Genomic DNA, 25,776 nt, shown 5'->3' with positions numbered 1-25,776 from the left:
CATTTCAGCTCGGGATGGACGCCATATTTCTCATTGATAAAAAATGTAAACAAAAAAGTCAGAGTGGGATTACCATTGCAAGGGCATAACATGACATTCTACACAATGAATACCTTAGAACAGATATCTAAGATTCTTCACAGGTCAGGCGGGTTAAATGCATAATGTCGATCACTTGAAATTCATCTTGAAAAGGTGGTTATTTTTAGTTTACTTACATGGTTTTTAATTTTCCCACGACTTCTCGGCGATTCACTGCAAAAAGTATTACTGTGCCGGACGAAAGGTAACTCTAATAAACAACGGGAGACAACTTATAGGTGTCAGCACGTGTATGATTTTTAAAAAAACATGTCGATGATTATAATTTCTTATCAAATAATGAATCCTATTCAGATAGTCGTCTTTGATATTAGAAAATTATTAAATTCTGTGGACATTTATCAAAAAATATTACTTACAGTGGACTACTTTGCGCATCAAACTTGTTTCCGCTTCAGTTGTGATGCACTTCCGTTATACTTTTTGACAACAATAACAAAACACAAAATGAGTCAATAAAGTCACTTATAAACCGACTGCTATTAATAAACTTTGATAATGTGGCAGTTGACCTCAATACAATCGACACTGTTTATTTTCCAATACAGGTAAATCCAATATTTGCTTTACAACAAATCTATGACGGATTATCTTTGAACACCCCTGGGCTTATTGGACTCAACTGCCACATTATCAAAGTTTATTAGTACTTACGTCAGTGTAAGTATAGTTGTTGTTGCAACATTATTCTTGTTCATTACGTTATGAGATAAAGTTTATCTTGAACTGCATAATCCATTAATTACGTTTAGATGATATTGCATTTACAACTTATCTGACCCCGTTTTTTTTACGTGAATGACAGCATTCTCGTGCAACTCGTGCAAACAGAGTTATGAAAAGTATGGTGGAGAATTCAAGGACAAATTAATCAGGTGAAGGTCAGCTATCTTAATCTAATCAGGCACTCTTTCTACAATGTACTTTTGTTAATGAAGAAACTAATATGTCAGAAATAAGTTCATCTAATCAATGTTATCATAATTCATGTGCGTATATAAACTAGATCGACCTTATTTTGTAAATGCACTTTGTACAACAATAAACGTTTACATGTTATAACTATAATCGTCCGTCTGTAATACGTGCAACAGTACACCGCTCGTGCAGTAGTACATGCAACAGTACACCTTTCGTGCAGTAATACGACATGCAACAGTACACCGCTCGTGCAGTAATACATGCAACAGTACACCGTTCGTGCAGTAGTACGTGCAACAGTACACCGCTCGTGCACTAGTACGTGCAACAGTACACCGTTCGTGCAGTAATACGACATGCAACAGTACACCGTTCGTGCAGTAATACGTGCAACAGTACACCGCTCGTGCAGTAGTACGTGCAACAGTACACCGCTCGTGCAGTAACACGTGCAACAGTACACCGTTCGTGCAGTAATACGTGCAACAGTATATCGCTCGTGCAGTAATACGTACAACAGTATATCGCTCGTGCAAAAATACGTGCAACAGTACACCGCTCGTGCAGTGATACGTGCAACAGTACATCGCTCGTGCAGTAATACGTGCAACAGTACACCGCTCGTGCAGTAATACGTGCAACAGTACAGTACAGGTGTATGATGAGATAGGGCGACATAAAGCAGATGACTATGATGTACCATTTTATTTGGGTCAAAAGTCTGTTTTAGGTAGGCTACTATCTTTTTTTACGTTACATACTATATTTTCCCAGACAAAAACCAGTGTGTGTTGTATGGTGATCAGATTAACTTTCATGCAACTTGAGTTATATAAATAATGCACCATGTAAAAAATTTTACTTTACAGAGTGCGTAGTTGCTACTTGTGACTGTAAGAATGCAGTGGCGTAGTTATGCTATCTACGCAGACCCAACGTTTCGGGGCATGCACTCTCCTGATTTCTTTGGCGTTTTGTTGTTGTTGTTTTTTCCTAAATGCCCGTAGGAACGTTTGGGTTTTTTTTTTTGCACATCGAAGAATAAAAAAAACGGTTTAAAAGCACCATTTGTGAAACGATTCGTTGTTGGCCCTGGCCTACAGTGCTTACGTGGAGCTATGTCAGTGAAGATAAGAGTTCCCCTCTCTTCACAATGTGTAAGAAAAATATGAGATATATAGGCTTACCAATAGACAGATGTCAATTCTCGTATACCTTTCAAACTTTTGGAATTACGATAAGTTCAATACATAAAAATACATAAAGTTAGAAAGGATCGTGTTCAATCAGTTTTTTTTAACATCTTTACAAACTGAAGTTGTTTTTTTTTTTTTGATGCAACCGGTAAGTTTCTTTTACTTTTTTTTATTACTAGTATATGATATGATATAATATCCTTGTACCATAATTAATTTGACACATTATATAGAATTAAAACGAAGCTTGAAATATTATTTTCAGAGAAATAAATGAGAAACTGGGAAGTTTCGCTTCATAATATTAATTAATTGTAGAAAATCTGTTCTGCTCAATTTAGGAGTTTCCGTAACATACACTTGGTACTTTTACTACTTTTTAACAGGTGAATTGCAGTTGATAGACAAATGGACGTGGACGATTCTAGAAACTCTTTAACAAACAGAGTAACCGGTGAAACCTATTTACAGGTACCAGCAAGGGAGGCAACTGTTTTACCAAGGAGGACAGAAACTATACGTACAGCTTTGAACAAAGTAAAGACAAAACTGAGTTTGACAGATGAGGGAGCCACACCTGTAAACTGGAAATGCATGTTTCTCGTGTTCATTTCTCTGGTATGACTCTGTTTATATCGAAGTGCTTATACCTCTGGCTTTTTTTAGCTCACCTGAACTTTGTCATAGATGAGCCATTAGCAGGTCCTAAAGGTTGATGGTCCGGCGTCCGGCGTCCGTCGTGCGTTGTCCTGTGGCAACATTTTTACTTAAACATCGTCTTCCCCGAAACTACTGGTCAGAATTACAACAAATTTGGTCAGTAGCATTCTGGCATCGTTATCTCTCAAGTGTTAAAATTATTCCGCTTGCCCTCTCTTAAGGGCCGCCAGAGAGAACAATAGAAAAAAAACACTTTTAACCACAACTTTTCGTGAACCGTTCGAAGGACCTTCATAACACTTGGTCTGAAGCATCATTATAATGTCCTTTCCAACAACAGCTAAAACAACAACAACAACAATAATAATGATAATAATAATAATAAAGACTTGATTGAAAGATGGAAACTAATTTGAACAAGTCAAACATCCAAGAGGTATTCATAAATGGTTTAATGTTATTTAAGAAATAACAAGTTCCCAAACGTGGTTTATCGTAGAATAACCCGAGTTTTGTGTTCTTATGCGTAAGAATATACCACGAAGGCCGTAGGCCTGAGTGATATATTGTTTCGCATAAGAACGAAAAACTAGGGTTATTCTACGATAAATCACACTTGGGAACTTATTATTTTGATTCTAACACGACGTACTAGAATCAACAGTGTTAGAAAAAAATGGTAACTGCTTTTTACGACCGTGCTGCGCACCTGGATCGGATGACGTAATTGCACGCGAGTGGTTTATTGCAGAATAACCCGAGATAGATTTTGCTCTACATGTATGTAGGTTATTTGCTGGTCGTGTTAGAATAATCAAATAATCTCTGTTCTGGTTATTTTGTCCGAAGATTGTCGTATTGGTCCAAGGCCGAAGGTCATGTGCCAGTATCATTACCATAAGACAGATAATAATGTCACTGTTACACTACTTTAATTTTTTTTTATTTGACCCCTTTATTTAACCCAACAAAATGTCTGAACAACGCAGTGACCCTGTTAGCCCTGATATTGGTTCAGCTGAGTTTGGTATTCATATCATATGCGCAGTCTATCTAATTGTACAGTTGAATAACAATAGCATGCATTTACATGTACATCTGAAGTGACACCCGAGGTACATTTCTCAGAAAATTGGAATGCGTCTTGAGCGCCATACAGAAATTTCAACAGAATGAATTCAATTAATCTGATAAATTAACTCGTTTACTGCCACTCCTCATTAAAAAAGAACTGTTGATTAAGTTATTAAAAGATATTGACCAAAAAAATATCAATAAATAAAATAAGTAAAACGTTTGTTAAGTATACGCGCGTGCATGTCTATATAAATTAATGCATGCTATTACATATTTATTCGTGTAAATGCAAAGAGGCATACGAAGACGTATATAATATATAAGCTCATGCACATATTTTTTATTTGCAAGCACATTTTAAAATGCGCTTGCAAACAAACTAAATTACATAGTTATGACCAATACTTATTTTTACATTAAATTATTGATTTTGTACTTCTGATGAAGATAGAAAGAAACAAGTACTATTTAATACTGAAGTATAAAACATTTTGTTTTACCTCCCACCAGATTCTAGCCCTTTCATTGCTTGAGTAGTGTCACGTGGTTGACCTCTATATTTCTATAGAGGGTCAGTGGGTGACCCTACATGAGAATTGCAATTCAAAATAGCGGAAAATTGCATTTTCGATATAAAAATGACGATAAAGTAAAATGGGAGGTAAAACAAATCAATTATTGGGTTTGTTACTTACCCTCTACGGAAATCTGTAGGGTCAGTATGCTTTATAGAGAGCTCGGCTTCGCCTCGCCCTCCATAAAGCATACTGACCCTACATATTTCAGTAGAGGGTCAGTAACAAACCCAATAATTAATAATATATGGCGTTTTTATTTTCTCTATTTGTCAGTAATGTCTGTCGTATCAGACATGATTTATTCAAACAACATGATATGTTCACGGCTGCTAATAGAAAACAACATTAAAACTTCGAGATTTAAGTTTTATTTCATATAATGTTATACAAGTTTGTATATTAATACAAAAATATGACAAAGTACGATATAAATCATATATTACAGTCAAGTTTGATAGGACATATTAGAGTTCTACCTTGTGAGTTAAATAAATATGTATTTTATCATACTCATGTTATTTTATATTGCAGTTTTCCAGTTCACTGAATATAACATTCATATTCTCATTTCTACCGGAAATGATCCTGGTAAGTGCAATAAATGATCCCGGTACATGCAAATAAATGATCCTGGTAAGTGCAGTGTAATAAATGATCCTGGAAAGTGCAATAAATGGTCATAGTAAGTGCTATAAATGATCCTGGTAAGTGCGTTAAATAATTATAGGAAGTGCAATAAATGATCCTGGTAAGTGCAATAAATAATGATCCTGCGTAAGTGCAATAAATGATCCTGGTAAGAGTAAGTGCTTTAAATGATCCTGGTAAGAGCAATAAATACATGATCCTGTGTAAGTGCAATAAATGATTCTGGTAAGGGTAAATGCACTAAATGATCCTGGTAAGTGTGGTAAATGATACTGGCAAGTTTGATAAATGATCCTGGTAAGTTAAGTGAATGATCCGGGTAAGAGCAATAATTAATCCTGGCAAGTGCAATAATTAATCCTGGCAAGTGCAATAATTAATCCTGGAATTTTACTCTTGCATGTATTATGACAATTTGCATATTAAGACTGGTTTCAAATACTCTGGGCATTACTCAATTCCTATATTGCAGATATTTGGATTTATAGAGGCTTGTTAAAGGGTACAATCTCGGGATTTTACTCTGCATTCATTATTGCAGATTTTGGATAGAAGAGTCTATAAGGGGAACACTCTGGATTTTCACTGTTGCATTTAATTTTTGCAAACAATTGGATATAAAGACCGTGATAAGGGACACACTGGATGTTTACTCTTGCATTTTATTATTGCAAACATTTGGATATCAAGAGCCTAATAAGGGACATTTGATTTCCATTATTGCATTACATTATTGCAGACATTTGGATATCAAGAGCCTGATAAGGGACAATATGGATTTTTACTCTTGCATTACATTATTGCAGACATTTTAAATATCAAGGGCCTAATAAAGTACACTCTGGATTTTTACTCTTGAATTACATTATTGCAGACATTTGGATATAAAGAGCCTGATAAGAGAATATCTGGAATTTTACTCTTGCATTACATTATTGCAGACATTTGGATATCAAGAGCCTAATAAGGGACACACTGGATTTTTACTCTTGTATTACATTATTGCAGACCTTTGGATATCAAGAGCCTGATAAGGAACACTCTGGATTTTTACTCTTGCATTACATTATTGCAGACAATTGGATATCAAGAACCTGATAAGGATCACTCTGGATTTTTACTCTTGCATTACATAATTGCAGTCATTTGAATATAAGAGTCTTATAAGGAACACTCTGGATTTTCACTATTGCATTTAATTTTTGCAGACAACTGGATATAAAAAGCCTGATAAGGGACACACTGGATCAAGAGCGTAATAAGGGACACACCCTGGATTTTTGCTCTTGCATTACATTATTGCAGACATTTGGATATCAAGAGCTTGATAAGGAACACTCTGGATTTTTACGCTTGCATTTTATTATTGCAGACATTTGGCTATAAAGAGCCTGATAAGGGACAATATGGATTTTTACTCTTGCATTACATTATTGCAGACATTTAGATATCAAGGGCCTGATAAAGTACACTCTGGATTTTTACTCGTATTACATTATTGCAGACATTTGGATATCAAGAGCCTGATAAGAGAATATCTGGAATTTTACTCTTGTGTTTTATTATTGCAGACATTTGGATATCAAGAGCCTGATTAGGGACACACTGGGTTTTTACTCTTGCATTACATTATTGCAGACAATTGGATATCAAGAGCCTGATAAGGAACAATATGGATTTTTACTCTTGCATTACATTATTTTAGACAAATGGATATCAAGAACCTGATAAGGAACACTCTGGATTTTTACTCTTGCATTAAATTTGAGGACATTTCGATATCATGACCCTGATAAGAAAATATCTGGAATTTTACATTTGTTTTTTATTATTGCAGACATTTGGATATCAAGAGCCTGATAAGAGACACTCTGGATTTTTACTCTTGCATTTTATTATTGCAGACATTTGGATATAAAGAGCCTTGCAAGGATCACTCTGGATTTTTACTTTTGCATTAAATTATTGAGGACATTTCGATATCAAGAGCCTGATAAGAAAATATCTGGAATTTTACATTTGTATTTTATTATTGCAGACATTTGGATATCAAGAGCCTGATAAGAGACACTCTGGATTTTTACTCTTGCATTTTATTATTGCAGACATTTGGATATCAAGAGCCTGATAAGGAACACTCTGGATATTTACTCTTGCATTAGATTATTGCAGACATTTGGATATAAAGAGCCTGGTAAGGGACACTGGATTTTTACTCTTGCATTACAGTAGTGCAGACATTTGGATATCAAGAGCCTGATAAAGTACACTCTTGATTTTTACTCTTGTATTACATTATTGCAAACATTTGGATATAAAGAGTCTGATAAGGGACACTCTTGATTTTCACTCTTGTATTTCATTATTGCAGACATTTGGATATAAAGAAGCTGACAAGGAACACCCTGGAATTTTTACTCCTGTTTTGATTATTGCAGACAGTTGGATGTAAAGCGACTGAAACTCTAGATTTTTACTTTTGCTATGTTTTTGCAGACATTTTGAAATTGGTAGGCCGATAAGAAATAACCTTGATTTTTACTGTTGCCTTTTATTATTGTAGACATTTGGATATAAAGAGGCTGATAAAGGATATTATGCTGGTCTAATTGCTTCTGCTATGTTTGTTGGTCGAGTATTCGGAAGGTATGATATTACAGAACGCTATTAGGTACTCTACTTTTGTCATCAATCAGCTTAGCCCTTACTCTGCTAAATTTCTATAATGAACTCGTCCATCTTTCAGTTTGGACAGTACCATTAACTGTTAAAAGGGGTGCGTACTAAAAAGATACTGACTGAATGGCGAGCAGTGCAGATCATAATCAGACTGCATGGATGTTCAGGCTGATCATGATCTACGCTGGTCGCAAAGGCAGAATCAATCGTGTCCATCATGATAAGGGTTAATTTTGCTAAAATGTTAATACATATATCATTTATTTGTGTATATTAATTTCTACATTTATATATATTTTTTCGAGTTCCAGTGTTAGTTGTGGGGCTACAGAAAGTAACCAAAAGTTAGGTTATGGTCAGGTTGTTTTGTCAATTTCAGTTACTTTTGGGGTTGGATGGGAGACAGGAACGGCAGAAGACCAATCATTCTCGTTACTGTTTCTCTTGTTGGTTTGTGTTCTTTGATGTTTGGTTTTACCACGAATATATACTTCGCCATCACTGTCAGATTGCTTTCTGGACTTGTCAATGGTAAGTTATCAGTAGGGTTAGATGCATTTGGTATCACTTTGGCTGATCTATGACGAGATCAAATATTTCTCAGCCAGGATACAGTGCGGTCGTCTTGATGTTTATGTCTTACAGTTTGATGCTTATCTTACGGTTACAACTGCTCTGGTACATTGGTATATATTGGTCATTTAGTTGTTAAATCTTTTGATTAGACTAACAATTAAAAGTATAACATTAGTTTAACTTTGTATTTTCGGTGTTTCTCTTGTAATTCACAGAAAATGGATGCTTCCTATGATAATCGTTTTGTTAAATTATATTGAATGATCGGTTCTATATTAGCATTTTTTTCTTCTGTCATTAAGGTACTCCTGGGTTAGCAAAGACAATGCTGTATGAACTGACCGACAACACTAACCAAGCTGTCGGTGTATCTGTAGCTGGTATAGCCTGGGGAACCGGTATTATTGTTGGTCCGGCTGTAGGGGGTAAGTTGTAACACTGATCAAATTTTCGGTGCTAGGGAACCGGTATTATTGTTGGTCCGGCTGTAGGGGGTAAGTTGTAACACTGATCAAATTGTCGGTGCTAGGGAACCGGTATTATTTCGGTCAGGCTGTAGGGGGTAAGTTGTAACACTGATCAAATTGTCGGTGCTAGGGAACCGGTATTATTGTCGGTCAGGCTGTAGGGGTAAGTTGTAACACTGATCAAATTGGCGGTGCTAGGGAAGCGGTATTATTGTCGGTCAGGCTGTAGGGGGTAAGTTGTAACACTGATCAAATTTTCGGTGTATCAGAAGCTGGAATAGCCTGGGGAATCGGTTTTATTGACAGTCCGGCTGTAGGGGGTAAGTTGTAATATTGATCAGATTGTCGGTATTATTGTCGGCCCGACTGTAGTGGGTAAATTGTAACACTGATCAAATTGTCGGTGTTTCTGTAGCCGGTATAGCCTGGGGGACCGGTATGATTGCCGGTCCAGCTGTAGTGGGTACGTTGTAACACTGATCAAATTGTCGGTGCTAGGGAACCGGTATTATTGCCGGTCCGGCTGTAGTGGGTACGTTGTAACACTGATCAAATTGTCGGTGCTAGAGAACCGGTATTATTGTCGGTCTGGCTTAAGGAGATAAAATTTAGGCTAACACTGATCCAGTTGTCGGTGTATCACTGGCCGATATAACCTAGGGATCCGACATTTTTGTCGGTCCGGCTGTACGAGGTAAGTTGTAACATTGATCAAATTATCGTTGCCTAATTAGTCGTTGTAGCCTTGGAAACCGGTATTATTGTCTGTCAGGTAGTTCATGGTAAATTGTAACACTGATCAAATTGTTGGTGTGTCTATAACCGATACAGCCTGGGGAACATGGCTTATTGTCGGCATAGCCGTATAGGAGATACATTTCTAAAATACTTTGTCTTATTAGCATATATATTCTAATTTTACTGTTGATGTCATATTAATATATATTAATTACCTTACACAAACCATCTGAATTACTGTTCCTGTACCTGCTGCAGTACAGCTTTCATTTTCCACAACGGGAACGTGCTAGTGTACAGAAGTCTAGGCACAGAAACCATATAATCTCGTTGAAAACTTTATTATCTTACGTGTAAGCTATAACAAAGCCGCGTTTTTTTTCTTTTTTCCTTATCAGAACATACAAAGTTATCAAAATAAAACCAAGGACAAAAGATTCATTAGGAATAGCAACATAAACTAGATATTCTTTACACCGAACCGGCGATACCCCCCCCCCCCCCCCCCGCCCCACCTTCATTCATTTTTCTTCCTAAAATGTGTCTCGATGTCTCGATAATTACTTGCTTTTATTTCCAGGTTTTCTAGCAGATCCATCCAAGCGTTTTCCAGGTTCATTTACTAACATAGGACTCTTCGAAAGATTTCCATATATCCTTCCATCTTTTTTTGCATTTATAACATGTCTTATCACCGCCATAGTGGATTTTATATGGCTTCCAGAAACGCTCAGTATGAGGTACGGACAATAACTTTAAAAAAGAATTAACAGCGCAAATCTCATATTTACAGTAGTGTGACTGAACAAAGTTAATTATCTTTTACCTATATTGTTGGCACTTCCAGAAGAATGTTAGTAATTTTAAGTTTTCGGGCAGATACAGAAGACCTAATGCAAGAGAATTTTCCTGGTTCTAGTACATATGAAGTGTATTTAAAGTCCTTAACGAAAAACTGACCGCTAGTTTCTGAGACAGACATTGCGCCGGTCCAATAATTTGAAGCCGATAAGAAATAAGTTCGAATGAAAGACGGAAAGAAAATAGTTCACAATAGCTTCCAAGTGTTGAGTTGTCCGCATGAATTATCACAAGAGTTTAGTCTAGGCATGGTCTGAATCTCTCATAAATGATACGTTATATTGTTTATGGACAAACTGTGCACCAACAAGGTACACAATATAAACTGTAAATGTTACTTTCAGAAAAACAGAGGAGGTGATTGTTGAAGATAATGGGAGTGCTGACATGGATACAAAACGTATAGAACCTTGCCAGTTAAATCATACCATTAATTCAACCGGTTCGAGAGAGACTCTCGCAAGACGGGCTGTATCTTTAGAACACCTTAATTTTATATCCGAGTATTCATTTCTTATAAATGGTACGTAGACGAACATATCCTTTTTTTTTAATTGTAGTTCAAATTAAGAGTTGAATTTCAGGAAGGATTGGACATCAAATGCAACCAGAACCACATACCGCAAATCGGGCAACTGCAAACTAGCAAGTAAACGGAATGGTGTAAACAATATATCTAAGTTAAATCTTGCAGTTTTAAATTTTGAATTATTAATCTGATTTTTCATACCCCAGCGGAGAGTAGATCTCAATATAAACTTGAGGATAAGTAAGCAATTGGTTTGGTGGGATGAGAATGGGGTGGGGCTCGACTTGTACTGTCTCAGATGCATATGCTGTGGATGGTTAATTTTCACAAATGCTTTAAAATACAAAAAAAGATGTAATTCCATTTACACTCGCACATAATTGAAATGGCTTGCGCCAAAGTCAAGATATTGTCTATTGTTTTTACTTTTTCAGAAAGTGATTTATTTCACAGGAAAGGGAAATCATTGACAGACCTTCGAGATCGCAGTGGTAGATTCAAGCAGAAGTATGGTTACAAAGAATGTAGTGATTCAGAAAAGAGAAATATATTCCATACAAGTCTGTTTGACGGTGTACCTGATAAGACAGAAGCTGAAGACTCGGCTAGCCAAGACATAGATGACTGTTTGAAAGAAAAGCTTCTGTCCACGCAAGTTAACTCGGAAATGGAAAGAGTTGCCATAAGTAATGATTCAAACACAGAGGATATTATCACAACAAAATGCTTCGCATGTTTCTCAGTTTTAAGAAATTGGTCGGTCATAAGATTAATGAGGTAAATATATTTTGCATCATTCAATTATAATAATTATATGTCCGTAAGATCCAGTTTAGTAGATTACCAATATTGTAATTGTTAAACGTTGTCTAGTCTATCTGCTGTAAGTCTTAACATTTGCAACCGTATTTCGTGGCAGTCCCCGTAAGCTTGTGTCAATGGCATACTTAAAAAGCTTTAAATGTCCTGAATTTTTCCTATAAACTAGTTTCTGAGAAACTCCTCACCTATAATAGTAATATTGTAGGGATAATACACGTTTTTTTGTGTATTAACGTCTGCAGAAGCCCTTGGGATATGTTTGTGACCTCGACCGACGCTAATGCACAAAACAAACGTGTATTGTCGCTATTCTTGCATAACAAAAATATTTCGCGACGATTTATGTATTGTTTTCATATGTGATGACTTGACGATTCCGGTACATTTTTTATTTACCATTCCTGTTGTTCTTGGAAACGGTAAACATGTTTTAAATATCCGTATCCAGGGCCCGGAAATAAACAACACTATCAAAAGCACATCCTGAAGGTTTTTAAGCGATTTTTTTTATCTCTCATTATTACAAACATAAAATTACCAATAATTGTTCATATCATTTCACAATTTGGTGGACTCGATCACAATTTCAAGAATACCAACTTTACATTCGAGTTATATTGAGTACGGACACGCATTTGGAGTACGGATGAGTACGAACGTAGTGTCAAGTTTCCAAGCTGTTTATATAAATTCTTAGAGAAAATAGATAAAAACATACCGACTGATACTTACCAAAATCATAAATATAATACCTAAAAACGAACAATAGCACAAGTTACACGCGATACTTATTTATTCACAGTTACAATAACTGAACAGACGCTTTGTAAAGGGAGTGAACTCTAAGAGAAGCTAGTGCGTACATTGATGGGGGCAGTACGTTTGGGGTTGGAAACAGATACAGCTAAACATACTATGGATTACATTGTATCTATAATGCTACAAGAAGAGGTTGTTATGGAAGAAACAAGACGCAGATGCCAAATATCAGTGTGCGCAAAAATACATATATATATCCCTGGCAAAGCATTTCAAAAATAAAAATCATTTATTAACAGCACGTGAATTGCCTTGCTTGCACACGATTTTTCTCCCGTTTAACCATGGGCGGATCCAGTGAAAAAAGTAGTTTTTATGCAAGAATATGATATTATGCCTTCTTAGATTTAGCGCAATTGGTAACGTACAAAGGAAACGGGGTTTTGTCATTTGATTTTTTAGATAACTCAAAGTAACTTTATTGCCTGTATTGGGGGTGTATATTTAATGCATATTATTGGTATTATTGTTTATATTTTTAAATAACTCTTTACAATGTTTTCCGTTACCACTATATTTTTTACATTATTTAATTTTCATTTCCATTTGTAATTCATTTTACGAGAACTGACATTTGTTCTAAGGCCAGTGGAAACGGAATCGTCATGTCCTCCTCTTTTCTTTCCTCACAAAAGTCATTCTCTTTTAAGTCTTTGGGACATCGACAGGCATTGTATCTTTGGTTTCAAGATTTTGGTTATATATTTATAAATATGTAATTATTATCCTAGTACTCACCTTCAGTCGGGCTTTCTAGAATCCGTTTTCAGAACTGATGTACTCAGTGCTAAAAAAATGTGTTTTACTTTACAGTCAGTTTGACATTTTCCTAGCCATAACGTTATATTCCGTGTTTTCCTTTGGTATTATCGGCGTGGAAGAAATATTTACAGTTTGGACCTCCACAGATATAATGTTAGGTACGTGCACAAGAGATACATTGATGGTAATGGGTGTTGGATTTAGATTAGTTTGTAAAATACAAGGGCAAAGATCGAAAACACAGCCTCAGTTATTATCCCCCGACGAAAGTCGGAGGGATATAATTTTGGCGTTGTCCGTCCGTCCTTCCGTCCGTCTTTCCGTCCGTCCGTCCGTCCGGAGCCATATCTAGGAAATGGTTGGGAATATTTATTTAAAACTTCATATACGTGTTCACCATTATGAGTTCTTGCGGCCCGTCAAGATTTCAGTCAGATTGCCCAAGTAACACCAGAGTTATGGCCCTTAGAAATTTCTAGTGTTAACTATATAGGGTACTATAAATATGGCAATTTCTGCATCATAATTTTTTATATATTTGACCTAGAACTATGAAACTTAAACAGAATTTAGATCACCATAATGTGGTTGTGTACACACAATTTCGTTCGGATTTATTTGTAAGTTAAGAGTTATTGCCCTTTAATTGTATAAAAATCCACATATTTGTACACAACTTACCATTTGGTAGAATTTCATTAAATTTCTTTCATTCTTTTCCATAAAAATTTATTGTAAACATGGGAAGTTGTGTACCCACACCTGGTCACCCCCTTACCTTGATTACATCCCTCCCTATCCCCCGACCCCCCCCCCCCCCCAAAAAAAAAAAATTCCTTATTTAAATTTTTTTAAACAAACTTCATATACATGTTCACCACTATGAGGTTATGGACATATTGCCCAAGTAACGCCAGAGTTATGGCCCTTAGAAGTTTCCAGTGTTAACTATATAGGGTACTATAGATCTCTAGATATGGCAATTTCTGCATCATAACTTTTGACATATTTGACTTGAACTATGAAACTTTAACAGAATTTAGAGCACTATAATGTGGTTGTGCACACACAATTTCGAACGGGTTTCTTTTGTAACTAGAGTTATTGCCCTTTAATTTTCTAAAAATCCACATATTTGTACATAACAAATTTACCATTTGGCAGAATTTCATTAAATTTCTTCCATTCTTTTCTGTGAACATTTATTATAAACGTGTGAAGTTGCGCACCCACTTGCCTTGGTCACCCCCCTCCCCTCCCCCCACCCCCCTCCATTTTTTTTTTCATTTCTTATTTTAGATTTTATTTCAAACCTTCCATGATTATTTATCAACATGCAAGTTGTACCATTCCCCCACCTCACTCCTCCACCCAGTCATGCCCACCACTGATCATGCATCCTCTGCCCCCCAACTTCACCCTTTTACCCTTTTTTTTATTTTTAGTTTTCCATCAATATTTATAATCAACATGAGAAATTTTGTTTCCTCTCCCGTTCCCCCGCACCCCACCCCCTAAAAAAATAAATATATTAAGTTGTGACTGCACAAACCTTGTCCTCAGCCATGTTCAAGATATCTTACCTGTGTTCTCTTAAGAACATCATTCTGTTCTTTTAAGTTCAAATGTACATGTTAAACAGCAACATCTGGTGCCAAACCACTCAAAGACAAGATTTCGTTCCAGTTAAACTTCAAGCTCACATTTCAATTAACAGCATTTAATTTTAAAAGCTAAGCTTACTACAGTAAGCATATCCCATTCAAAATAATTTCTTTAGACAGGATCAAAGTATCATACATTTATTATGTACTCTTTTATTAAACATTTGTTTTCTGTTAAATTGATTTTGACTAATGAAAGTATTTGCGTCTTATTAACATCCTTAACTTTTTGCCGGATATATTTTTTTGCCATTCCTCACCACAAACCCTTTCGGCGGGGGATACTAATTCATCGAATTTACTTGTTCATTTAGAGTTATCATGACATTATTTAATAGAACAGCGTATATTACCTGTATCCCTCCCTATATATACATATATTTTCAGATGGCCTAGGCTTTGCGCCAAATGAAATTGGGATTGTGTTAGCCGCTACAGCGTTCCCACTGTTATTTATACAGTTGTTCCTTTTCCCAAACCTGGTCAGACGTTTTGGTATCAAAAAGGTCAGTGTATGGTCTATGTGACTTTGGAACATTGTTCAACTTTGATGTAAATAGATTCACAAGGGGAAAGGTTGCAACATTTCACAAATAGAGAAAACACTAACCGAAGTTTAAGTATAGAATCTGAAACAAAAATCGCATGCAATTTTAATAGATTGTAGTACTGATTACAGCTATAATGATAATGCTTATGATGATGATAATAATAACGATAACATTTGAAATTACTAATTCAAATGGACTGACATCTGGATGGTACGACAACAATAAAAATAGATATCAGGAAATTATTACTTTATTTCTTAAGAAGGCATTGAAAATTAGTTACTGACAGAATATGTTATGGAAGCAATGAGAATTAATTGTTTCTACTATTTTTTCCAAAATTTTAAATTGTCACGCGATACAGAAGGTAAACTGCTTTAAACATGATGCTTTATAGAAACGGTCGTTTGGGGAATTCGTCCGTTGAGTATTGGGCAAGGTTGTAGGAAAATATTCACTGCCCAGGCAACTCGGGTTCGATTCCCGACACTTTGCTGAAGCCATCTTTAAAATAGTTTCGAAACAAAATCTCATATGAAATGTAAACAGAAAGGTCATTTTAGCCAAAATTTTGAATCCAGTCCCTTTAAAATAATATTTTTCGGTTCCTGTATAAGGTTTGTGTGTGACTTTAGTCACAGATCGTATAACCTAAAGATATAGAAACTACCATACTTAATTTTGGGTAACTAAGACCTCTGTGGAAGTCGTAAGATATTAGTACCTTCCACATCTATTTCACAAAGTCTCTGAAAGACGCTTACGGAATATGTACCAATGGTCATAGCTACGTTATAGGAAATAAATTTTCCAGGTTTTATAATTGTTATATTGCAGACAATGTTGATATGTACTATTTTGTTGATGGTGTTTACAGAATGCATGCCGTGTCTTCACCTGTTAATAAATCAGTAAGTATTGCGAGTTATTTTGTGGTGAAAGTGATACATTTTAAGCAATGATTCAGCCAAAATATTGATATTCTTTGAGGACCAAAACTGACACTGCTTTAATCTTTAACTTATACATCAGCAGTATTAACGTGCTGCAAGACAGCAAAAGGTATACTAGTACTTGTTCAACAATTATTAATTCTGGTCCTTAGGACCGCGGAGTCTAGTCAATTCCGCTTAAGTCGGTGCAAGAGGGCGTGAGAGGCGTACGTTGTACATTTCATTATCTCTCTTGAACAGACTCAGTCAAGCCGAGTCTTTATTATTTAGCTACAGTGCGTTTTGTGCATCCAAATGATCTTCTTAGACACAAAAGAGTAACATTGTTCTGAAGTAAATATAAAACGGTTTATTACCTTATAATCTATAAATAGTTACAATTTAGTGCTGAAAATGCTCCTGTTATCGTATTGCCTTATGCATTATCACATTATCATTACCCGGGGTCATTATCGATAATGGCCCTGACGTTAACGTGGGGAATTAACGGTTTAAGAAATAATTTATAGCAAAACAGTGCTTTATCACTATTTATACACGATGGACGGTTATACGTCGGGCGTAATAATTTCACGAGGGCGCAGCCCGAGTGAAATTATTTCGGACGACGTATAACCGCCCGAGTGTATAAAAAGTGATAATTAAAGCACTGTTTTGCTATAAATTATTTCGATTCTAATATGTTTTTATTATAAAATTTATATCAAATATGATGGAACTGTTTCTTCGCGCAAGCATGGCGCCAATAGTAGGTATTTGTTAAAACACGCCAGGAGCGGAAACGGTAATACGTCTTGCGGCAGAATTCAGTTCGAGCGAAAACTATTGTGAATTATTCAGCAAAGCGAATAACTAATTCAGTATGTGTATAAATTAATCAAAACATTTGTGCAATGTGACATTTCGTTTAAAACATGTTATTTAGTAAAATATGTCATGAAATTTGAAAGCGCTATTTCTTGATGCGTACATGGCGCTAAATATCACGTTGACGTGACGTCAACATTACATCGTTGTGATGATTAAAGCATTGTTAGTCATATTAGAATTAATAGAGCATTACCTTCTGGAATGCCCAATTATTGAGAATCACAGAGAGATAATGAAAACAAATTTCCATCTCAGAACTGGTGTACGTAATCTTGATCTCAAATTGTTACTTAGTTCAGGAGAAAACGACCCATGGAAAGACATAAGACCCGTTATATTAGACGAACTTACCCAATATATTGATAGGTCAAAGAGGTTTGTTAAATCAGTTCTGGCCGATAACACAACCGGACTCCAATAAATGCTTAAATGTAAAAGTTTAATTTCAAAACACTACCTGAGAGACATTTACATTGTAAGAAATATTTACCGTATATCGAGACGACAACGATGAGTTATTGCGGCCGGAAGGCTTCGAAATCAAGATCAAGAATTAATAATCAAACATATTAGAGTACATGTCAATGAAGTTTTAGCAAACCATGAGAATATTTATACCACTGTAATTATAAGTCACCCAGATAAAGGCATCTTAACCAAGAATAAGGTCTTGTTTGATTTACTTTTCCAGTACTTGTACATGAAATGATTTCGGATACAAATATTTGAATTATATGACTTGTTTTACAGCACAGATAACTCGCTTTTTATTACCATTTCACTGTAAACACATTTCTCATACCAACAGACCGGTAACGCTGTGGGTGTTGCTAATGACAAACAATGTTTTGATGACGTTGATGATGTATTGTGTTTTCTCTTGTACAAGTCTTCTCGTTAACAACTCAGTGAAGCCGGAATTAGCCGGACAGGTGAACGGGTTAGCAATGACGCTTGTAGCTATAACTAGGTAAACATTTTCGAATTATTCTATTTATTTATTTGTTTTATTTGTATACCTATCAGAACCCTATGTTATTTTTCTTCACATGTTGATTAATATTGATTGGAATTAGTCCATCGGGGCTGGGTTTTAGGGCTGTTAAAGAGAGAGAGAGAGAGAGAGAGAAAACACAGTAAAGAAGCAGTGTGAAGTTCCTAAAGACATGTTTTTATGATGTGTTTTCCTGTCTCTTTGTAACACTCCATACTTTCAAAGAAACTTTTGAAAGATTTTTATACATTAAAAGCAATGCATTCATTCTCTATGAGTGTGAAGTACATTGCAACCATTTTTTCTGTTTACATGATACTAATTCCTGTCTTTACAACACGCAGATTCCTGCCAATTTCTTTGACTAACGATAAAAAACTTTGGTAGTGACGACAGCTTTCTTAGTCAATTTTTTATTGGAAACTTTGATTTTAACAGGCCTTTACAATAAAGATTTCTGAATGTCTTTAGTAGGCATTGTATTCCTGTTGCATCTCATTTTGTAGAAAAGTAATAATGACTTTTAAGTAGTACACATTCTCTCATGCTAGAGGTCTACCATGATTCTTTCGTCTCGTGATTTTGACGAACCTCTGATGGATTAGAATGGTTGTACAGGGCGATAATGGTAATGATATAAACGGCGATGGTCATACTAAATATAATGGTAAAGAATATGATCTAAAGAATGACTATGATATATATGGATTATGAATATATATGTTTACAGGTCAATCTCTCCTATTGTTGGCGGTACTATATATTCCTGGAACGTTGGGTATACATCTGATGCTATAGGACCTCCGTTAGACGTCAGCTTTGTATTCTTTGCTTTCGGACTGGTGTTCTGGTTGGTGGCTGCAGTGTGTGTTACAATACCAGAGAGCCTCAATAACCAGAAGAAATAAAGCTGTACATACACCTAATAACACATTTTGTTGGCCTGCCTCTGGCACCGTCTCCAGTACACGTCATTTACAAGCGTAGCAGTTGCGACTTTGATATAAATATGTTCATTATTTATCTCAAAGTATCATATCATATTATATGTTTATTTCCCAATGTGCATATAAAGCAAAACATTGAAGCTTTACATGTTGTTGTTTTTGAGGGTGAAACTCGAGATACTAGTAACTTATAACTATACAATATGTTTTTAAATATTAACATTTATGTCACATGTTACAACACAAAAACATTTCATAACCATGAACTGTACAAAAGAGTCCTTTTTACCTTTGTAATTACATGGCCTCTTTTTTTCTTGTGTAATGGCGTATAGAGTAACAAAGTATTTTTTAGTTTATTTTTATAAAAGAAGATAAGGTTTTGGGACAAGTATGTTTATCATTTTAATTCAATTTCTCTCAAGAAACGAGCTTACCTGTCTAACATGTCAATAGGTCTCTGGCACAGGGTTTTATCATACTTACAATTCAGTTTATTTACGGAAAGAAACCAAAATACCCAGCTTAACTCGTAACAAACAGGAAGTTTGGCGATATAAAGAAGTAATATTGTATGGACCGTCTAGCATTTTTTCTACATATAAACGTATATTTTTAGATGTAAAACACAGAGGGGGAGAACAGGGATAGAAAGGAGATAACTACATAAGCTTAGGTTACTGTATAAATGAAATAAGATACTCTCTCAGTTATATGTAGTTAAAAACTGTGAATGAACTTTTATTATGAAAATGAATTAATGTTGAAACTTTGAAGCTTGTTCCTGCATTATCCCACAGGGATGAAGGGATCTATCCATGTTATTTCACAGTATAGTTTCTCAAGCAGCTTAAGCCGGGGTTTTCTCAAGGGCGAGAGGGGTGTTGCACATTGTATTACCTCAGGTGAAAGGTTTGAATGGATGAAGTCAGCAATTACCATAGACTGAATCCAGAAAAAACAAATAAAAATCGTATAAAATGGATAAACTATTTATAGGCCAATCATTGGCTAGTACTCTTCATTGTGTAATAATCGCTTGAGGGAGTGCAAAATGGTCTGTGGGACGCAGATCGAAGGTCATTGGTCATTACGATGGACTTTAACACTTCAACAAGGAGGAACAAATTATAATATTTGCCCAAGATGAATGTATCTGCTTATAAGTTTTATCCAACAGAGTGCCACGGTTTGATAAAGAATGATGTTTAGCTTATTTAAAAACAAAGAATTTTCAAGCATACTAGTTAGCGCATGTATAGGGGCATTTATTCCCCGGGGCTTTTTCTCATTATCATCTGTTCTTCTTTAATATTTCGATTGTTGCCCTAACACATTATTTTCATTCTTACTCTGAATCAGCATGATGATATACAGCAACATTGCTTCCCCAAAGTCCCCATAAGGGAACCTGCTAAAATGTATCAATGTCGTTTTAGCGTTCAATATCATCCGAGCATTTCTGAGTTCATCCATCTATTTTAGCGTCCGTTTTTTTGTTGCGAATATATAATCTACAGTTTCTGTCGATGTTACTAGAAGTTCCAGATTTGGAAAATTATTTCCTTTAAACGACTCATATGGCAGAAAAGAATTCCGCAGAATAAAGATATTATTTAAAAATACGAAAAGCGGGAAGAAAGAAAAGACATAAGTCCAATAGGAAAATCCACATTCTAAGAATGCAGTCACTCACATCGCAAACCACAGAAATAGGGGGGTACGTGTTATGTATACATCTGTACGTACAAATGAATGCAATTAAGCCTATAGCATAATAATAATAATAATAATAATACGGTGCATGAATAAAAATAGAAGTAACGAACAGACTGTAACAAACATGAGAAAACAGCAGGCAACCGTCTAAGAACGGTCTGTAGCAAAACTAGAATTTCATCCTCTTTGAGTTAGACATAAACACCGACGCCTATAAAACATTCAACCTAACATTAAGATATGTAAATATTTGTAACAAATATAAACCCCATCCACCATGATCTCATATTATAAGACTGGAAAATAAAAATATTCATTTTGCACACATAGCAGCGACCACACGGAACACATTGCAAAACACAAATAGTTCTTTAACGATATATAAATCAAAACCCCGTGGAACTTTAATGGCTCATACAATGACAAGAGAAACCCCACGACGAAAGGCCTGCTCAGACTGCAAAGGTTGAAGATACTGGTTAAATAAACAAAGCAACAATATATACCGCGACACAAAAGCGCGAATGTTCTCAATTTCTGCTGTCGTGTTTTTGTTGTTGTTTTGTAAGGTTATATGATAGCTGAACCAGCCATACCCCTATATCAAACACATCGGTACCACATAAATCAAGTTAGAACACTTTCTTTTACTTTCGAAAAGGGAATATTTGTTTTGTTTTAATAATGTCGTCTCGTACATTAAAATGGAGAGAGAGAAAAAAACACATCCAATGGTAGACAATTAAGTACATGTAATGTAATAGCATTCGATATTGTCCTTTTCTTTTGTGAATTTCACAAAGCACTAAAGTTAAAACATAATTTATATATTTCTAGTTTTAGTTTGCCTAAATGAAAACATAATTTCTTTGATCACTTATTCACGTAAGCGAATAATCAAATTAGAAATCCATGAACACGCTTTTGTAGAACATGCATTCAAACATACATGAGTAAACAAATAAAATGCCGTTTTTACGAACTGTAAAAACATTGTTTTGTTTAGCGATTACATGAATGTCGCGTCTTGTAGATTGATATTTAAACTAAGAAAGCAAAAATTCTGTATCTTTATCAGATTGTGAAGGCCGTTTATGACAAAAAAAAAACAACAACAAACTATACTTTTGAATGTGAGCGAGTCGACATTTGACATCAAAATCAAAGAAAAGAATAATAATGTAATAATGTTCAAATTTCAATAGTTGCATATAGGCCTATATAGTGTTTGAGGTTCGATTTTTATATGTAAAAATGTAAACTAAATCAATATTACATTATACCAGATTTATATATCGCCCTCGTTTAAGGGCGCTTTACATACAAAGCGCCAAATTCATTCGAATCCCGAACCTCTGGATTGACAGACTAGTGTTACCATTAGACCATCGGGCCACATATAAAACAGCTAACACGCCGTTTGCTACTTTATAAACCCTCGGTCGATATCGCTTTTATCGGGTCGATTGAGTGGATATGGAATAGATTCTATATCTCACTGAGAAGTGAGAAAATTTCAAATATTTTCATGAACGCGTAACACGAGTGAAAATGTAAAAATAAATCTTACTTTGAGGTGCGATATTCTATATTCACGAAAAAACAAACAAATTTTTCTTTTTATTTTATGCTTAATTACGTTGAGATATGCATTTTACAACAAATTTTAATCTCAGCGCAGGAAACAGTCGCGCGTTAACAGACATGACGTCAGACGTGTTGTGAAGGTTAAAAAGACACGGTATAAAGTTCCATTTTATTTTATTTTTGCTGCATAACGTTATGAAAATCTCATTAAGTAAAATAATTTGAATCGAGAAAATTACTAACAAGAACAAAGTGCTACTACAGTTTTCTTCCTGTTTTAAGCGAATAGTTTAAATTTTATACACCATGTACAAGTAGATCGGCATTTACAGTGAGTGATATGCAGTGAGTTATATGGATTATATCTCACTGATAAAACACAGTATTTCATCAGTTAGCATAAAATAAATCAAAATGTCGACCTCACCAAAAGGCAATAATTGTATATTATTGACCTGATAAAAGCGATATTGACCGAGGGCGCAGCCCGAGATTGATATCGCTTTTATCAGGTCGATAAATCCGCATATCGGCCGAACTTAAAAGGCAACAATTGTTATATCATTACGTATAAACATTAAATACAAATATCTGCAGGCTTTGGTAATTTTTCGTGGTAAATTGTGTACGACGTTGCATTGTTTTGACGTCAAACGGTGATGACGTCACAGCTGGCGGTCAATACGTGTTTTGGCTCCGCCTTTGAGTCAATACGACTTTTTATCATTGATCATGTGACTACATCTAGACCAATGGAAAGGACTATACATATAGATTTGATAATAACATTATTTAATACCCAAATAACACAAAAGGTAATTACTGCAACACTATTCCCATTTGTCACAAATATCCTGCGAATAAAGGCCACCTTCAAACACTTGTACCTTTTCTCCAAATGGTGTGATGATATACGGATAAAATGAACAAATTTAAAATCAATCTTTTCTCATGTGGCATTATCTTATATCTTAAGTATAGCTTTCACAGTCAGTCAAAGAAAACAATAAGTATTGTGATTCAACAATTCTAAGTATCTGTATACTTATCCACCAAGTGCTTAATATTCCATAAGTATCTATGTAACTGTTCATAGTTCCATGATTACTATTTTCATAGAATAACTGCGTTGCTATAAAAATGAAATTCTAAGCTCATACAACAGTCATTTTATTAAGATAAAATTTTACTTCGTCTTGACTAAGCAGACACTTTTTTCAGTAATGTACGATTTCTGTCATCTTTGATTATAAGCACTAAATAAAATTGTCTCTCTCTTGCATTCTTAGCATTTGAATATGCAGCAACATTTTTTTCCCTTCGTGTTCCAGTAAAAGTTCCCTAAAACCTCCTTCACGGTCATCGAGTGTGTAGTACACATGGTAAGCAAACCAAACTAAATGACTCGATGCCGCCAAAGCACTCCATACCACAAGGCCGCTTCTGACAAAGTCAACAAATGACGATGCATCCATTATTTTGTTGCCTTCTTCCAGCCCGTATGTGACGGTGAAAACAAAAATGATAATTTCCAATCCCGCCATTAAAAGTTCCATAAGGTGAAGGACGAATAATCTGCGGTTAATAGCATTGCCGGTTTTTGAAGCGTCCATATTGCAGAAAACAATACCACAACTGATAGATATAAATAAGAAGAACCCAAAAGCCGTGAAGACTCGACGATTTGTAGGTGACAGTCCATCTGTAAATGTAGAAGATGCGGCCTCCATACTAGTTAAAGTTAAAACTTCTATCATGTTAAAAATGATATTCGCTGCAAACCGCACGACAAAAGCGCGAATTTTTTCCATTTCAATCTTCTTGTAAATTTTATATACCAGCCGAATCAACCATACTCCTATATCGAAACCGCTGATATCGCAGAACTCAATTTCGAACATTTGATTCATTTTTCGTTAAAAAGTCTAGCAAAGATACTCGACACTAAAACGTTTTGTGCATTGAACGACAGGTTGTGTAATTATGAAATTGCAGATATATAGTTTGGGCTTTCAGTTTAATGTGATACGGTGCAAGACCGCGAACAAAGGAATGCAACACTAAGTGTAATGACAGTAAACTAAAAGTCATAATTCTGCTAAAGTCCTGGATAAATTGAAAGAAGATACTGTGGAAATTAGAAGTGCAATACATTGCTAGATACCGCACAACTACTTTTATAGTTTAGTTTTCTATTCAGCAAGTTCATAGACCCATGTGGTACATATGCATCATATATACATGGCAACAGTGAACATTTAATGATTAAACAATATTCGTATAATATAACATGAATGTAACTATAAAAAAATAGATGTTACACTGGATGTTGCGCCTCAGCTTCTTTTTATCGTCGGGGCAGTGGATACGTACTGACAATTGAAAATTTCCGTTTCATTTTCGTATTTTCCGTATCCTTTTTCGGAACTTCCTGGCTGGCTTGTACTGCCCGAATAATAACGAAGTGGGATACGAATTATGTAATCGTGCTTAAATTGTCATAAATTGGCAAGTGCCGTTAATTAATTATATTGGTCAAATAGCTTATTTCATGTCTGGCATTTCTCTTATTTTACGCATATAGAATCATCAGAACAGGCGTTTAATCACCTGTATAGCTAGAAGTGAATGTGGCCGCAGCTTCTTTAAAAACATCTTATAAAACTTATTTGTATTGGAATAACACTTCCGAAAATATTAAGTTAGGGCAGATCCCTAAAAGATATCCAATGGTTATCTTCCACTAAAATATTTTATCGTTAGATATTTACTTCAAATGTACATAATCCTCATTACAAGCATTTAATTTTACTAAATATATAAATAAAGTTTGTATATTATATTAGTAGCTTTATCTTGGATGCTATATGATTATGGAGACTTTGTCAGGTCGAGGTGCGCGAGCGCCAAGTTAGATCCGACCTGGCAAAGTCCATGATAGCCAAATACAGCATCCCAAATCAAACTACTGTCTGTTATAATGACCCTTTTGTTTTATACCTGGCTTGACCATTTTGTTTATTCTTTCGAAACATTGAAAAAAATTAAAAAGAACG

General features: G+C 35.2%; 1 protein-coding gene across 3 annotated transcripts; it reads left to right on the top strand.

Moving 5' to 3' along the window:
• Positions 1-2,144: 2,144 nt before the first annotated feature.
• LOC128547311 (uncharacterized) lies at positions 2,145-19,573 on the top strand. Of its 3 annotated transcripts, none has more exons than XM_053519617.1 (14): positions 2,145-2,367; positions 2,691-2,837; positions 5,066-5,122; positions 7,746-7,828; positions 8,241-8,392; positions 8,740-8,862; positions 10,223-10,382; positions 10,848-11,026; positions 11,467-11,809; positions 13,487-13,593; positions 15,487-15,605; positions 16,488-16,561; positions 18,282-18,443; positions 19,198-19,573. In XM_053519617.1, exons 1-14 carry the CDS (start codon positions 2,359-2,361, stop codon positions 19,373-19,375), a joined length of 1,893 nt encoding a protein of 630 aa, XP_053375592.1. In that variant the 5' UTR covers positions 2,145-2,358; the 3' UTR covers positions 19,376-19,573. The 3 variants fall into 3 exon arrangements, with proteins under 3 accessions (XP_053375592.1, XP_053375590.1, XP_053375591.1); XM_053519615.1 differs by having other exon boundaries at positions 2,606-2,837; XM_053519616.1 differs by lacking the exon at positions 2,145-2,367 and having other exon boundaries at positions 2,396-2,837.
• The last annotated feature ends 6,203 nt before the right edge of the window (positions 19,574-25,776 follow it).

This window comes from Mercenaria mercenaria, chromosome 12 (assembly GCF_021730395.1).
Source record: "Mercenaria mercenaria strain notata chromosome 12, MADL_Memer_1, whole genome shotgun sequence".
Lineage (NCBI taxonomy): Eukaryota > Metazoa > Mollusca > Bivalvia > Venerida > Veneridae > Mercenaria > Mercenaria mercenaria.
Note: the sequence above shows the minus strand (reverse complement) of the source record. Positions and strands in the feature narration are given on the sequence as shown.

Bases quoted from the DNA above. Each gene is read 5' to 3' on its own strand.
- LOC128547311 (XM_053519615.1), top strand. From the start codon at position 2,628: ATGGACGTGGACGATTCTAGAAACTCTTTAACAAACAGAGTAACCGGT. The intron at 8,393-8,739 runs GTAAGTTATCAG...TCTGTCATTAAG, and splicing joins GCTTTCTGGACTTGTCAATG to GTACTCCTGGGTTAGCAAAG. The intron at 11,810-13,486 runs GTAAATATATTT...TTTACTTTACAG, and splicing joins TCGGTCATAAGATTAATGAG to TCAGTTTGACATTTTCCTAG.